This window comes from Elephantulus edwardii, unplaced genomic scaffold (genome assembly GCF_000299155.1).
Source record: "Elephantulus edwardii isolate Elephantulus edwardi_28Jun2011 unplaced genomic scaffold, EleEdw1.0 scaffold00067, whole genome shotgun sequence".
NCBI classification, from domain to species: Eukaryota; Metazoa; Chordata; class Mammalia; order Macroscelidea; family Macroscelididae; genus Elephantulus; species Elephantulus edwardii.
This window is the reverse complement of record NW_006399817.1, coordinates 5,758,392-5,774,927: the sequence shown is the minus strand read 5'-3', so window position 1 is coordinate 5,774,927 and position 16,536 is coordinate 5,758,392. Positions and strand designations below refer to the sequence as shown.

Genomic DNA, 16,536 nt, shown 5'->3' with positions numbered 1-16,536 from the left:
TAAAGATTTTAGATAAGTCATCCAGAAAGAGACTAATCGGTAGGAAAACACCAAGTATGTGAAAGGACAAAATATTTACAATCTGTCACTGGCTTTATTTTTTATCTTAAATCTTAATTATTTTTTTATTGTACAGACACAGCAGACACCAACAGATTCTACACGTACAATTTAGTGACATTGATTATAATATTCAAATTGTGTGCCATTCTTTTCCTCTTATTCGAAGGAACCTGTTTTTCTCATTAATGTAACTCAAGTGCCCCCCCACCTGTCTAAGCTTTCTAGTTCCTGTTAACAATTTGATCCCATATAAATATCTCTTAAAAGAGCACAGTGTTCAAAGCAGATCTTTTTTTCTACTTAAACTGTTAACTCAGTTTAAAAAATTACTTTAGAGGGTTTTAAAATTATTTTAGAGGATATTTTTGGCTCTAGGTTCAAAGATTGTCAGAGGGGCAGGTCAGGGACTTTTGTGCAATCTGTCTCCTGGTTTCTGTGAATGAAAACTAAAACTCATTCATGAGGTCATTGCTGTTTTCAGAGCTTTGCTCATCAAAAACCAGGAATGTTTCCACAGGTAGGAGGAAATGTATTGGTAAATGGAACTGTTTGGTGAAACTCTGAATGTATTTATGTAGATATGTGTAGGATGTGTCTGTGAACCAATAGACCTTATTTTAGCATCTCACTACTCTTAAGGGTGCTCTGGTGGCCTAGAGGTAAGAGGCTACACTGTGATTACAAAGACGTACATATTGAATCCATATGGGAGAGTGATTTACTGCTTCTGAAAACCCGCTAGAGTCAGCTGTGGGTTGGCTCCTACTTGACAACACATCACAACAAACATGACTCTCATGTCTGTGAATTGATCACATCTACTTTAGCAACAGAAGCTCATTTAGACTTTTTCTTTACTTGAATCTGATCTTCACTAATAAATTTAGTGTATTAATGAGGCTTGTTTCTATTACATTCATTCATTCTTTAATGTCAAACAGTGCTAGGCTCTGAGGATCAACAAAGTCTAAAATAACAGCTTCAAAAACAAGCAACTTAGAGTCAACAGAGCACAACTGACAAGAGAAGAGGAGGGGAAAGTCAGTGATTGGGGAAGCATTGACATTCGCTCCAGCCTTTTGCCTACTGAGTAGTTAATTAATCTAGGGGGATGGTTTGGGAAATAGGGCTCTAACACAAAGGTCCTATTTCCAAGGAAGTTAAATGAACACATTTTAAAAGAAAATGCCATTGTGGATGAAGGTCAACTTGGTTTTCTTCCTTAGCCCCAGGCTTTGGGTTTTAAGGGCATTATGTGGTATACAATCTGCTCTGTTTTATCGTTCTTACCCATCCTTTTAATCACCTCCAATGTTTAGTGTACTCACAAGACAATAAAATAAATTCTTATTTACAGAGTATATGTGGGCATCCCAAAATCGTGGTTTCTTTTTATGCATACCTAGTAAATGGGATTTTGCACAGCACTTTGAATAGTGACTGAGGACCTTAGCAAATATAGATTAGTCCCATCCCTTGGTTTTGTGACGTCATAAATGGTGAACTGACTGCACACATAGTCCTGTGGGAGTAACCCTGAGAATGGTACCAGTTCAACCTACCAAAGTTAAATACTATTTTGAGATGTGGAATCTCCATGTCTGTGCTGACTCATTATGTTCTGAGCTTCTGAGCCTAGCTTAATTATATTTATGCTGCCTTGACTAGCAATTACATTTTCTGTTCTAAGAGAGGAAAAGAGAGGGGGGAAAAACCCTATTAACATGATCAAATTACAATGGAAGGGAGTGGGACAGTGGACACAGAGTTTTGTGGCCAAGCAGAAAAACTCATGTTTTGTCAAAAAAGAGGAAATTAGAAGCTGGAACTTGGGTCACTGGGAAGACTATTCAAGACTAGTCATAATTACCAACAAGGCAGCCAACCAAACACTTTTAAAAAGGAGGGCCTTCTCAGGATGCATCCAGATTTTGTGGAGATTTAAATAATATAACTTGGAGGTCCTCTTTAAGAAGAATAAAACTAAATTACAAGTTCATATTAGGTTATAGGGTCTTGGAAAGAGTTCAAGTAAATAAACCCAACACTTTTAAGAAGGAGAGCCTCCGAAGGATAAATCCAGATTTTGTGAACTGGGATGGCCTCTTTAAGAAGAATAATTTTAAAGTACAAGTTCATATTAGGTTATAGGGTCTTGGAAGGAGTTCAAGTAAGTAAGGGACCATGAAGCCCAAGCTTCATTAGCTTCTCTAAATCCACCTCTGGGCCTCATGCAGCACGCTAGGACTCTGCCACTCCCATCGTCTTTTTCCCTGGAGAAGGCAAACTTCAGGCTATTAAAGGGGGGTTAGGGGGGAGGAGGTGCGGTTTATGAGCAGAGGCAATAAAAACCGAAGACATAGAACTGTGCCAAACAGTGACTCAAGCATGAGAAGTGTCTGTAAGTATTTCAAGGGTGTAAGAACAGAAAAGGGAAAAGAATCACTCACTGTTCTGGGATGGAAAGGGAATAAGGATACAATTAAGTAAAGAAAAATGTGCACAGAGCTCATCAGGAAACATTGGTTAACTGTGTTTTCTGATACTGTGGAGCTGCATTTCCCATGGGAAATGTTTGATGATCTATTGAGTCACTGAAATTGGAACTGGTGGCAAAAAATGTGCTACAGGAAACAATCCTTACATGATGTCCTCAAAAAAGAGGCTGGAATCCCCCAAAGTTCACTCTGAACCCTAGATTCCATAAGGCTGACACATGTCATTCTGTACATCATAATGTGGGGAGGAGGCCAGATGAAGATAAAAGAGAACAATCCTACATGGAGCAACAGTCACCTCCACCCACATTTTGCTGACTGTTGGAGGAAGCATGTGACTGAAGGAGATAAAATGTGAGGACATAGCGCCACCAAGTGTCTGAATAGAGATCAGGCGGCCAGGAAGGCAAACCTGAAACAAGGAGAACCTCGAAACTCAAAGGAAACCAACAGTTAATGTAAAAAGCTGAGCAAGTTCAGCCTTTTTTATTTTCTGACTCCAGCTCCTTGCACATTTCATTGTAATTGGCAGCATCAGGATGGATGGTGAAGAGATTGAGATTGTTCACAGCTTTAGTTTCCTTGGTTCCGCAGTAGCCAGGAAATTAAAAGAGGTATCATAGCGATGGGAAGGTCTGCTGTTAGGGACCTCTTCAAAGTACTGAAGAGCAATGGTGTCACTCTGGAGACAAAGGTGTGCCAAATACAGGCCATCGTCTTTGCCATTATGTGTCAGAGAGCTGGACAATGATTAGGGAGGATAGAAGGAAAATTGATGCCTTTCAGCTGTGGTGTTGGAGAAGAGTATTGACTATATTATGGACTGCTAAGCAAACTAACAGGATCATCCTGGATAGACCAGGCTGCTCCTTGGAGGCAAAGATTCTGAAGCTTCATCTGACATACTTTGGACATTTTACAAGGAGGGACTAGTCCTTGAAGAAGGATGTCATGCTTGGGAGGGTGGAGGGACAGCGCAGGATAGGATTGATAGGTGGATTGATTCAGTAACAGGGATAATGGGGGTAGGTGTGTCGGAGATAGTGAGATTGGCACAGGATAGAGCGGGGTTTAGGGCTGTTGTACATAGGGTCACTATGAGTCGCAGGCGACTTGACGGCACATAACAACAACAACAATGTAAAATATGATTACAAAATCCCTTCTCACAAACCAAAGTGATATCTCTGCCACAATGAATCACTTGACTGATATGTTAGGATCCTTGATGCCATAGTGGATTGAGCACTGGGCTACTAAAACATCAGTGGTTCAAATCCATTAGTTGTTTTGCAGGAAAAAGATGAGGCTAGGGATTTAGTCTTGGAAACCCTACACGGCAGTTCTACTCTGTCTTCTTATAGAGCTGCTTTGAGTTGTAATCAAATTGACAGGTTTGGCTTGGCTTTTATATATTACAGCAATCACACTTAGACATAAGAAAGTGCCTGGAAGAGTAGACAGTCTATTGGGTGACAGCAGGATTTGTGGGAACTCTTTACAATGTGAACTAATCCACTTATGTGTCTCTTAAACCTGTGATTCTGCAAACCAATTGCACAGAGTGGGAAAAACATTGTTTTTTCCAGTACTAAGTCTGAAAACTAAGGTGGGAGAAGATATCTAAAGAGTTTATTAAATTTTAATTCAATATAAGTATGAACAGTATATTAATTCTCTGAGGTCTTTAGAGAGATTTTTTTAGATTTAAAGCTCTTAGTCTCTTGGTCTCTCCCTCAGAAAGCTTCTGAGAATGTGTATATTTTCCAAAGTTCACTTTTGTCAAAATTGAAAGCTGCTTCTCTGGAATGAGAAACTCTTGGGGAGTTTCCATCCAGGATGGAGAAGTAAAGAGTTATAATGAAGGATACAAAGCCCTGGGATAGGTGTGGTGCCATGAGAGACAGAGAGGAGGACCTACTCAACACTGGGGGAAAAGAAACGTTTTGAAGAATGACTTTTAAAGTCAGTCTCGGTGAGAGGCAGCTCACCAGGAAAACAGAGATGAAAGGACAGAAAGGAGAGCATCACAAAGACAAGAAGGACAGGAGTCCATGGGTTTTTTATTTTGTTGTGTGTTGTTTTTTGGTGTGTGTGTGTGTGTGTGTGTGTGTGTGTGTGTGTGTGTTTTTAATCACAAGCAGCTTTAGAATGTTTGTATCCTAATCAGTTTGTATAATTTCTGAGGACAGAAGAGATCAGTTTATACTTTTAGGTGATCAGCTGCAAGAAAATACGCAACGAATCCTTTATTGATTTATCAGATGACTTTTTTTAGATTGGGAATTAAATGGACTGTACCCTTGGGTCTGCGGACCCTGAATTTCATCAGTCCCATTCCTACTCTGGTGATGTGGATTGACAAAGTTAAATGGCTGCAACAATAGGTTTAAACACAGCCAAGACCGTGAGCATGATTGAGGACTGCACTGTGCTTCCTTCTTTGTACCTAACAGTGTACATTCTGGTCACGGAATCAGAACTGACTGGGCCTTGTCAGGCACCTGCCAGCAACAACTCCTCCTCTACTCTACATTCTTATACTTGCCCTAGCCCCATCTCGGTGTCTCGCTCCTGTCTCAGAGTTACATGTGGAAGGAGATGTTGTAATAATCCTTACTAATGATGCTATGAGTTGATTCTGATGTGACAGTAATTGTTGTTAAGTGCCATCAAATCGTAGATTCATAGAGACCCTATGAAAGAAAGACGTGAACACTTGTATAATTTTCTTCGTTTCTCCAAGTTCATAGTGTTTCTGGAGGCAAGCTGTTTCAGAAGTGAATGCCACTCCTGCTTCCAAGCTTGTTTTAATTGGGGAACTCCACCAAACACTGTCCACCATGGATAACCATGATCACATTTGACACATCAGTGGCACAGTATTTAGCATCACAGCACCACAAGTTAGTTATCTCTGTACAGTAAATGGACAGACCAGTGCTATGCCACTTAAAAGAATGTTTGACCAAAACAATTAACACCAGGCCTGAGGGCCTCAGATCAAAATCACCTACCTCTGGCCTGGTAGCATAACTTTCTATCCACTAGGCCAACTGAGCGCTCTCTGTGGTTGTGGTTGTGGTTGTTGTTGTTGTTGTTAAGGGCCATTGAGTCATAGAAAGACGTGCTGCTAACACAAAGCTTGTGCCTCTCTGGAATCTGGTGCAAATCTACCAGTGGCTCCTCGGGAGAAAGATGGGCAATCTCTTCCCATATAATTGACAACCTTGGACACCAATAGAGGATACGCTATGATTCCATTCTAACTCCATGCAATGAGAGAGAATGATGCTAACTAGAAGACAGATATCAATCATGGAACAGGGAAACAATTTTATCTCCAGGGTCCTGAGAAGCCTCGACATTACAAATGGTAGAATTTATTCAAAAGCATAGAACATCCTACGCAAGGGAACAAAAACTTTCATAGTAGTGGTACCCTTGTAATATATCCTGCTCCTGCCATAAAATCGAGCACAATCAAGGCACACCAGTTATTGGGGGAATAGCCGTTAGATGGAAGCAAAGCCATCACTTATTCATTAAAAGAGATGCATCACTGTAAATGCAGGGCCTTGCTGCTCTGTGCTTAATCCCAGACCCCACTGGCAAGCTCTCCTGTGTAATCTCCCAGAACAGCTGGACCAAGATTGCAGTCAATTATTAAATGCCTATGTTCCCTGCAAAGCAGCATTTAATCATGAGGCTCTCCCAAAAGTATGAAGTGGAAAGGAGGGGTGACAAGGGGAGGGCAGAGGATGGAAAGGCAGTTTTCATTCTTCCGACATGAAACCAGAGGGAGTTGGAACACAGATGGCACACCGCGATCCTTCTGAATAAGCTGCAAGATGCTGACCATGCCTAAGGTAACCAGCTTCCCCGTGCTGCTGTTCAGGAGACCCACGCCGTAGTTCTCTTACACTTGATTCTTTGAAGAGAGTCAATCTTGTCTGTTTGTTGTCCTTGTTCACCTTCATTTACTCCTAGGTTTTCTGTTCATTTGTGTGGATAGTAGATTTACTGAGTTTTTGACACCTGTGCACTTCTGTTGATCTGAGTTCCTGACTGTCAAGGATGCCCTTTTCTGTCCCTTTTCTAGAGCATAGAGGGCCATGTTAGCAGGTAAATTGTCAGCAAATGAAGGAATACGGCTTTTCTTATGATTGTTCAATCTTCATGATCGACTGCGCATTAAGGGAATCATTACAAAACTAGATTGTTTTTCCAACTCTGGGAGTTGGGAGGTGAGGCATGTTTTCAGATAGATCTTGAAGATACAGCTGCTGTGTTTGTCCCTGGTGGCCACTTCTTCTGGAAGGAATCTCTTTGAGCTTCCATCTAAGCTCTCTGTCATCCTTTATTTCTCTGCTTACCTCTTCCTTACATCGGTTGTTATCTTGGTGGTGGTAGATGCGCACACCTTGATGTGACACTCATTATTCTTATTTCTGAACAACCTGGAAAAGTAGCGTAGAGATAGAGGTACCTTGAAACAGACTGAGTATAGAATTAGAATCTGATATAACAGTGGACAAATTTCCAAACGACGTAAGGTTGAAAACTAACCCTGAGTTTACAAACTTTAGAATTGCCTATATCTGTTCAATCAAATTCTAATTAAATGTTTATTCAGAATGATGAAGGAAGGAAGATGTTTGACCTGGAAACCCATTTCCTATTGGAATATTGGATATAATAATCAGAACAGACTATTGAAGGAATAACTAATAATAACATAACAATGACTGAAGTCAATAGGATTTTCGTAACTGAAACCAAGATGAAAAACTATGACTCCTGTTTCTGGCCATAGAAGATTTTTCTCTCCTCCACATGCCGTGAAGTTTGCTTTCTCAGCCAATAGCAAATCATCTTGGTGAAGTTAATTTGTGGAGTGCTTTTAAAAAGAAAAGAAAAAACCATTTTAGCAGATTGCTTCCCAGAAGCTCTTTTGTAAATAAGATTTATATACATACATATGAATTTTGTGTATTTCTTATTGTCATAAATAATGTCATGAATATTATTGCCATAAATTACTTGCACCCTATGGTATGCACCACTTCAGTCCTGGGGTATTCTGAAGAATAAACGGCTATGGTTCTCTATTAAATGTAGAAAATGTTAGGTTGGGGATAAGGATGACAGAGTAAGTCTCATGACCCTGTTTCATTTCGCTTTGGGTTTATTTACATCTCTGAAGCTAAGCAGATTTCAGCCTGATTAATGCTGAAATGCAAGATCCCCTGGAAAGCTCAAGATGCTTTACTCTAAGCAGTGTCCATCATCATTTAAGGATGGACTTCTTTCTTCTGCAGTGTGTGCTCATGTAACCATAGAAAGTGCTTCTCCATAAACAAAGTGAAAGACTTAATGTGATTTTCAAAATGATATTCGATTGGTCTTCCAAATCAGGACTCTCTCAAAGTCTAAAGTGGACATGTCCAATTCTTATTTTTTATTTTACAAAAGAGTAAAGAGGAGCGCAGAGTGTAACCAGAGACACGCTGATCACGACTACTTCTGCTCCATCGGCTGCTGCGTCAGTCTGATCAGCTCAAGCCCTGGTCCATGGGCACTCAGCTAGTCTCTATTAGTACCGCACAGTCGTCTTCCCTTGAAGAGTCTATCATATCAAGAGCAGTGGATGGAAGTTGGGTCAAATCTCCGTCTCTCAAAATCCCATCTTCTCAGGGGTTTCCACAGTCCCACATGCCCTCTTTTCTCCTCAAAGTCCCCAAACCTTTATCTGCTTTCCCTGGAGACAATCTCCTTCAACATTGCTTGATAAGAGCATATCCCTTTATTCTCTTCAGAGGATTCTGCTTCCGGGGAGCCAAAACGGATAACTTACTTGTTACACATAACAACACATAACCTCAGCAAGTTAGTGCTGTAACCATTCCATGGAAACAAACACAAAACATAACTACCGAGTGTTTCCAATTCTTTTTTCTAGACCTTGTATAGGATAGCCAGACTGACTGAAGGTATTATCTCATGCTTGAATTATCCTTAATAAGCCATTCTTTGAGTGTTTAATGTGCAAAATACCATGTTAGACAGTACAAAACATAAACAACTTTTTAAATAGATACATTTGCTGATTAAATATAGTTTGAAGTCTTGAAGGAGAAAGAAGACATGACCACAAATAGCACCATGGAAAAGGTAAAAACTAAGTTTATTTGACATCTTTTCCAAGCCTCCCTTCCCTCTGTTCTCATAGAAAGTACCAGCTTAGAAGATTTTGCTGAAGAAGATGGGCTTCACATGAGCTTTGAAAAGGGCAAGATTTCATCAGAGTCTGACTAGAGACATACTAAACACCTTCTCTCTCTGACTACAATCCCTGCTGGACTAAGAACACCAGATGGTGATTGCCCCTCATGTCTGCTGCTCAGAGCACCTGATGTGATGGGGTGGCTGTGCTAACTTCCCAGAAGTTGCACACATCCGCACAAGGGTCTATCAACTACAGAGACTTGCTAAAGACCTCTTGGGGTAGAAATGGAAGAGATTTTTTTGTAATATTTTCAACTGTGATAGACTACTTGTAACATGAAATGTGAAATTTTATCCTTATTATGTGTACAATTCAGTGGCATTAGCTATACTCACAACTGTCACTACTATTTAAAAAATGTTTTCCTCACCAACCAGAAACTCTGTATCTGCAGTGGAAGGTTTCCCATTCAGTCATCCTTCATGGGATTTTTGCACTCTGGTGGATTGCTTTTCTCTTTACATCTGTGTCTCCCTATTTAACATCCCCACAGTCCAGCCCGCTCATTATTTGACCTACGCAAATCAAAGCTTGTCTTCTGTGGGGAGCACACAAGGGTCAGTTTAAATAAACATTATTATTATGGTGATAACGTGCTTCATCCAACTCCTGAAGTAAGGCAACCACACAGCTGCTTGGAAAAAATTCCCATAGGCTAATCCCACACCAGCTGGTGTCAGAGGAATATGGCTTGAGTTCATGGAATCACATGGAAGGAGTGTATGCATGTTTTTCCCCCAAGGGAATCTAATCCAAATAAAGAACCAACTAGGCTAGCAGGGGACTGCGGCTACAGTGGTGGTAAAGCACAGGCCAGATCTCCCGGCTCTCACGCTTTCTCCTCATCCACTTGTGTTTGGTACAGGAGTTCCCAAAGGTCTTCTCCAACCAGAGGACCTTCACATCTGCCATCCTCAACATGCTATCACTCAGCCTCTCCACAACATCCTTGCTCAGCAACTTCTGGTTTGTGGGCACACAGAAGGTGCCCAAGCCCGTGTGCGGAAAAAGTCTGGCAGCCAAGTGCTTTGACATGCCGATGTCCTTGGTTGGGGGCCACACCAACACATCAACCCAGGAAGTGGTGCAATACAGCTGGGAGACCGGGGAGGACCGATTCTCCTTCCACACCTTCCACAGTGGCATGTGGCTATCCTGTGAGGAAATCCTGGAAGAACCAGGTAACCGCCTCCCCCTACCTGCCGCATTTGGTTTTCCCCTGAAGGCTAACTAAGGGCTGTGATAGGAGAGGGAAATAAAGTATTCCTCCACAACAAATGGGCCTCCTCCCCTCCACACTCGGCATCTTCCACCTCTGTGTAGTGTCCCTTCTAATCAGGTCAAAAGCCCATCTGGCATTTCATCTCTGGCCTCTTTAGTAGTTGGATTTTTTAATAAAAAAAGTGGGGTGGGAGTTGTCGTCATTGGTTTAAAATAGCATTAACCTAGGGACTTCATTTAGACTTTTAAGAGTATGAGCATTTCTATTTTAGCAAGCTACAATTGCTATTTAGAAACAAATGTAGAGATGAATATTTGTAATAAAAAGTCCCAGTTCTACCTAATACAGGCCTTGGTTGTCTAATTTTGAAATAAACGATCAGAGTAGATTACCTTTAAAACAACTTCTGCACCTCCATCCACTCACAAACTGCCCCCCCCCAGAAAAGTGTTTTGTTATATTGAGTATTACTGTTATAATTTTAAAGGCAGAGAATCCAAAGCCAGAGAGGGTAGCTAGATCATATAAGGGAGCCCATAAGGAGCTTAAAACAGACCTGCAGGGTCTCTTGCCTCCTGGATGCATAGCAGCATGGCAGTCACACTGTGCTTGTATGTATTAGTCCACATAGGCGCCATACACAGCATCCAAGAGTTATCCTCTGGCTTGGAAATAGAGCTCCTGTTAAGAAATTTTTCCTAGGGCCCAATTTCCCTAGTGTGCTAAGGAGAAAAGGAAAGAGGAATAGAAATGTGTGTGTATTTACATTTGTAAATTATATTACTGTGCCATTTAGCACCTCTCCAACTCCAGTCCTGGAAACAATTTAGAGCCATCAGTCGAGTGGTGCAAGAGCAACAAAAAGGTATTGGTTCATATCAGACTTGTTAACTCTTCCAGCTACAGGAAGTGGGAACACCTTTCTGTGTAGGCCTCCTCAGGGAAATATCTTTCTCTTCATTGTCAGTAATGGAGGAGAAAAAAATCCATTCGGATGATACTTGCCCATGCCTTTCCTTCACCCGTGCACTCTTGCCTACTGTCAAAATGAGACATGTACTGGCATTAAGACACACCAGGCAGGCACTCTGCCACAGTAAATGGAGAGGCACTAGACAGGGGGTTGGGGAAGGCTTTTGCCCCGGTAGTCCCAGGAAGCACGTCCTCTACCTGCCCCCTTCATGCTTTGTATATGTTTCAGGGAAGAAATGCCGAAGCTTCATTGAACTCACACCACCAGCCGAGAGAGGTGAGAAAGGACTCCTGGAATTTGCCACGTTGCAATGCCCACGTCACCCCGCTCTCCGACTTAGAGGGAAGCGGTTGATGGAGAAGGTTTCTCTCCCCAACCTTCTTCTCTTGGGGCTCGTGGCAAGTATGTAGACTTGATAAAGAATTGAGTTGCTGTTAATGTGGATCTCTCTTGATCTAATGTGTATAGGCAGTACCCAAGTCTGTTTCTGAAGTCTATGTTTCACTTTTGTACATATGTGGCAAGTGAGGTATGAGCCATATCTAAACAAAGTTAGCCAAATGCATAGTACATAGTGTATCTTTCTATGCATAAAAAAAACGATTAAAGATACACTAGAACATTTTAACTTCATAATGCAATAAATTTATATACATACATTGCAAAAAAGTGCCAGTTTATCATTATAATTTGTATGTACCCCAATTTTTAATATAAAATATTAAATTTGGGAGTTGCTAACAAGAAATTCTAAACCAGACACTCAGACCCTGGAGACACTCAGACCCTGGGAACTGCCTCTACTCTGATCTCCTACTCCTCTTTCCTTCTGCCCGTTTGGGTGACAAATCCCTCCTGCAGCTGACCTTCATTCCTCTTCAGGAATGAGAAAATGTAACAGCAGGGAGAAAGATCACTGGCAGATCACGTTTGCTAGCTTTTGCCAAGAAACCCTGTTGAATAGTTTGGTTTTCCTCCAATAATTTGTCAACTAGAATAAAAGGATGAAAGAAGGAGAAAGAAAGATTAAATATAATATATAAACACAAAGCTGGTTGTCTCAAAATTAAACAAGATAAAATGAGTCAACAGATATATCCTTGCAAAGTTTTATTAAAAAATTAGATTAATTCATCCTAGCTCTTCCTGACATAATATTCAGTGGGTCATATTTACTTGATTGTATATTGGGTACCAAGCAGCCCGGGAGCTAAGGAGAGATACTAAAGAAGCCCCGATTGATATTCCTAGCTGCTCCTTACCTTCTCTGATACCCCAGGCTTTTAACTTCTTTTTCACCTCTCATCATATGTTTCCCCACTGATTCTGTTACTAACTGCCAGGTGAGCATTTCCTCTTCCTCTGATTCCTAACAGAGATCCTCTGGTTATCACTGGGAGCCCAAATCACCTACATTGGACTTCAGTTCACCAGCTTCCTCCTGCTACTAACAGACTTGCTGTTCACGTCCAACCCTGGCTGTGGGCTCAAGCTGAGCGCCTTTGCTGCGATTTCCTCCGTTCTATCAGGTGAGCGAGCCCTTCCAAGCAGGCGGAGGTGGGTGTCTTCAGCCACCTGGGAAGCGCTAGCTGTAGGCTTTGAGCTCCTATCTTGAGGAGAGGGAGAAGCCCTAATAAAGGTGTTCTATTAGTTGCAACCCTAATCAACAACAAGACTTGAAACTTAGCCTGTTCTGCGCCATCCATCCTCACAATCTTCAACATTCTCAAATCCATTGTTACTCTGTGTCAGTAATTTTTGTTAAAAGTCTTTCTCTGACCCTTCACCTTTCCAAGGACTGATCCCTCCTGACAACATGCCCCAAGTGTGTGAGATGGAGTTTCCCCACCCTTGCCTCTAACGAGCACCCTGGCTGCATTTCCTCCAAGATAGACTCGTTTAACCTCTTGGTGCAGTCCCTGGATATTTAGTATCCTTCACCAACACAATTCAGATATCTCCCGTCATTCTTACCATTTCCAACTTTCTGATGTAGGAGGCATTTTTAATCTTATACAGAAAGGATGTGAAATTTCATATCGGATAATTTGTAAAATGATTGATCATTCTTACTTGCAAGCTTTCCTTAATAAGTAGAATATATTGTTTGGTTCCTTTTTCAGTCATGGTATATCCACAGATTGTCAAGGCTATCTTGATTGGCTAATGTGAGATAAATAAATCCAAAATGGAGGTGGAATAAGGCCTTTGAAGGTTTAGAGGAACCTATTGCACAAATAATGCATTCAAGGAGAAGTCTTCATTGTTGATCAATCTCCCTGGTAATGTGAGGCATATGGATAATGGACTATGGACTTTGATGCAAAAGGAAAAGATTGCTCCAAAACTACACAGTCTTTGTTTAAGGGCTCTGTTTCTTTCTTCTGTAGGCCTTCTGGGAATGGTGGGCCACATGATGTATTCACAAGTCTTCCAGGCAACTGTCAACTCGGGTCCAGAGGACTGGAGGCCACATGCTTGGAATTACGGCTGGGCCTTCTAGTAAGTCGTTGAAAATCCCCTGAACCTTCCTGGTCTCTTTCCCAGGCAACCATCATTATATTCCCCCAACCTTCTGCCCAACTAGATTCTTGCTCTTTGTCCTACTGCCTTCTCTTTACTCATCTCAGAAGTAACAGTCAATCACAGGGCTAGACCCTTGTGACAAACCATTTTTTTCACCATCTTCTAATGAGGAACAGAAAAAATTCTTCTGGTGTGTTCTGTGCTGATGTTGCCTGGTCTTGTTCTGCTGATACAGCACAAGCAAGTGCGTCTTCCCCTGTGGCACAGGTTACCCACAGGAAATGAAGTCCTTTGCCATGGCTTATGGAAATTCTTTCTATTTTATACTTCTGCTGGTCGGCGCAAGGCATTGGAAGATAGAGAGATGAAGGAGAATTAGTCTTGAAATGTGTATTTCATTCCATCCATTGTGAACTGCACACCCTTCTCGAGAAAAGCAGTTTTTCTTCTGTTTTCATTCCTAATCCATAAAACCGTGTTAGAAACAAAACTTTTTCTAGCACAGTCATTCTCTGTCTCTTCAAGAACCAACAGGTCAGTTATTAAAATCCAGAAACAACAACCATGATTAAACAAGCACATCCAAGCTAAACTTTCTCATTTCTTCCCCACCAGAGCAGGTTACCTCTTGATTCTCTGCCTCATTACCAAGTTAAGACTTGACTTTCCATTCTAAAGAAAACAGAGGATCCTCAACAGACATTCTAGCACCTTCAATGCTTTAATCATAGTCTATCCTCCTTCCCCCTGGTTTCACATGTGCCACTTGATTCCATTTTGGTAGAGTAAGTTTTTATCTACTCCCATCAGCCACTCTATCAGCTTAGCCCACTTTTCAGAACTAATGTTTTACCTTTGTCTAAAGCTATTCTTGGCATAGTAACTCCTGAACTGAAACTCCAAAACTCCAAGCAGACGCAGGGCAGCAGCTGCTAAGTGGTCGGCTTGGGGTTTGTCAGAGAAACCAGACAGCAACGTGCACAACCACTATGTGGCCTGGCTTTAACCAACATCACTAACCTCACAAAACTTCCTGTTTCCTGAGCTTCCCAGAATTATGGGGAGACTTAAGGGCTTGCCAATTTCCAAGTTTTTAAGAATGTGTTTGATCTAGTTCCCTGGTGTCATGTCTTTTCTTTTTCTTTCCTGAATTTAACCAATTTCTCTTAATCTTTAGATTCTTCCCCATCCATTATAAATTCCCTTAAGCCAAGAACCACATTGTTTTCCTAAGAAGCAAATATCACTAGTGCAGCCTGTAATAACTCTAAAAGTCTAACAAATGTTTTTTGAATGCCACTCAGAGGCTCGTCTTTGTCAGCTCTGTTAAGTTCTAAGCAAAGGATGATGCATAATCCAAACTTGACATCTTACTCCAAGAAATCCTTTGCAGAGTCTATGTGTCTTGGGTAGGTGGAGAAAGAGAGGAAGACTCTCAAAGAGAAGGACTGATACAGTGACTGGGCTTCAGTGAGGATGACTTGAGAGATCGATGTTCATAAGGTCACAGGGGAGAGATCGATGTTCATAAGGTCACAGGGGAGAGACTGATGTTCATAAGGTCACTAGGAGTCATAGTCTCCTCAAGGACACTTAACAAGAAGCACGTGTCTTGGGAGAGCTGAAAGATAAAGGTTATTCCGTTAGGCTGTGCCCACCATATACAATTGGCATGAAGATCTATAGCAAACTGGAAATCATAAAGGTTGTACACACACATACAACACCCTGGAGCAGAAAGGGGCGCAGTACTCCATGACAGTAGTGATCAAGTCACTGAAAGCAAAGCTGTTAAAACTATTCTCTGGCTTTAGTTCATTTTCTCATTATAAATCATTCAGAACGTACTCTCCTAGGAGAGATCAAATACAGTCCTTTTGCCCAGAGGTTTTTTACCTGAATCATAGAGGAAGGGAGCTTTCTCAGGCCCCTAAATCCTTAATACATACCAGCCTAGTCTAGTAACTGGAGGGGGGAGGGGTGGGAGGATGTTTTGTTTTAATTCCTGTAAGAAAAAAAAAGATTCCAATGGCCCACTTGTTATTTGTTTGTTTGTCCCTAGTATGGCCTGGGTTTCCTTCACCTGCTGCATGGCGTCTGCTGTCACCACCTTCAACATGTACACCAAGATGGTACTGGAGTTCAAGTGTAGGCACAATAAGAGCTTCAAAGAAAACCCCAATTGCCTCCCACATCATCACCAGTGTTTCCTTCAGCAACTGCCATCTGCTATCCACCCAGGGGTACCTTTGACCAGCTGCCACCAGTACCAAAACCAGCCCATCCGCTCTATTTCTGAAGGAGTTGACTTCTACACAGAGCTACAAAACAAGGGGTTTCAGCAAGGGTGCAGCCAGGGGCAAAAAGAAGATGTGGCTGAGTCATCTGTGGAGGAAGAGCAACATTAGAAATATAAGTGGGTTTGGAGTGCAGGATAAGCCCTACATGTTCATTATCAACATGTGTTTAAGCCAAAGTTCGTTTCTTGAGTCTGGTTTTTAGAGGTTAAGAATAAGAGAATCTTAAAATAAAAAAACCCATGGAATCCCAAGCTCCCAGTGCTCCTCTAGTTTCCTGCCGTTGCTGTAACAACCTAGGTGCCTTAAAAAAACCAAAATTCATTTTCTCCCCAGTTTAGAGGCTAAATGTCTGAAATTAAGGAGTGAGCAGGGTGATGGTCACTTTGAAAGCTCTAGGGAAGGATCTTCCTTGCCTCGGTCGAGCTTCTGTTAACTCTTGGCAATCCTTAGTGTTTCCTGACACGTAACTACATCACTCCAGTCTCTGCTCTCACCTTCAGATGACAAACGCCTCTGTCTTTTCTTTATAAAAATACCTCTTATTAGATTAAGCGCTCACCCTAATCCAGTACAACTTTAACTTCACGGCATTTGCAGATGTTGTTATGTGCCGTCGAGTCGTTTGTGACTCATAGTGACCCTATGTACAACAGCCCTAAACCCTG

General features: G+C 41.6%; 1 protein-coding gene across 1 annotated transcript; it reads left to right on the top strand.

Annotated features, from left to right (window-relative positions):
- The first annotated feature begins 6,353 nt into the window (after positions 1-6,353).
- GSG1 (germ cell associated 1) lies at positions 6,354-15,979 on the top strand. Its single transcript, XM_006888475.1, has 7 exons — positions 6,354-6,430; positions 8,938-8,940; positions 9,716-10,031; positions 11,274-11,447; positions 12,422-12,574; positions 13,436-13,547; positions 15,634-15,979. Exons 1-7 carry the CDS (start codon positions 6,413-6,415, stop codon positions 15,977-15,979), a joined length of 1,122 nt encoding a protein of 373 aa, XP_006888537.1. The 5' UTR covers positions 6,354-6,412.
- Positions 15,980-16,536: the final 557 nt, after the last annotated feature.

What these genes read in the sequence shown, in the direction of transcription:
- GSG1 (XM_006888475.1), top strand. An exon ending in GGAAATCCTGGAAGAACCAG is followed by an intron (nt 10,032 to 11,273) that starts GTAACCGCCTCC and finishes TATATGTTTCAG; the next exon opens with GGAAGAAATGCCGAAGCTTC. An exon ending in GATTTCCTCCGTTCTATCAG is followed by an intron (nt 12,575 to 13,435) that starts GTGAGCGAGCCC and finishes TTTCTTCTGTAG; the next exon opens with GCCTTCTGGGAATGGTGGGC.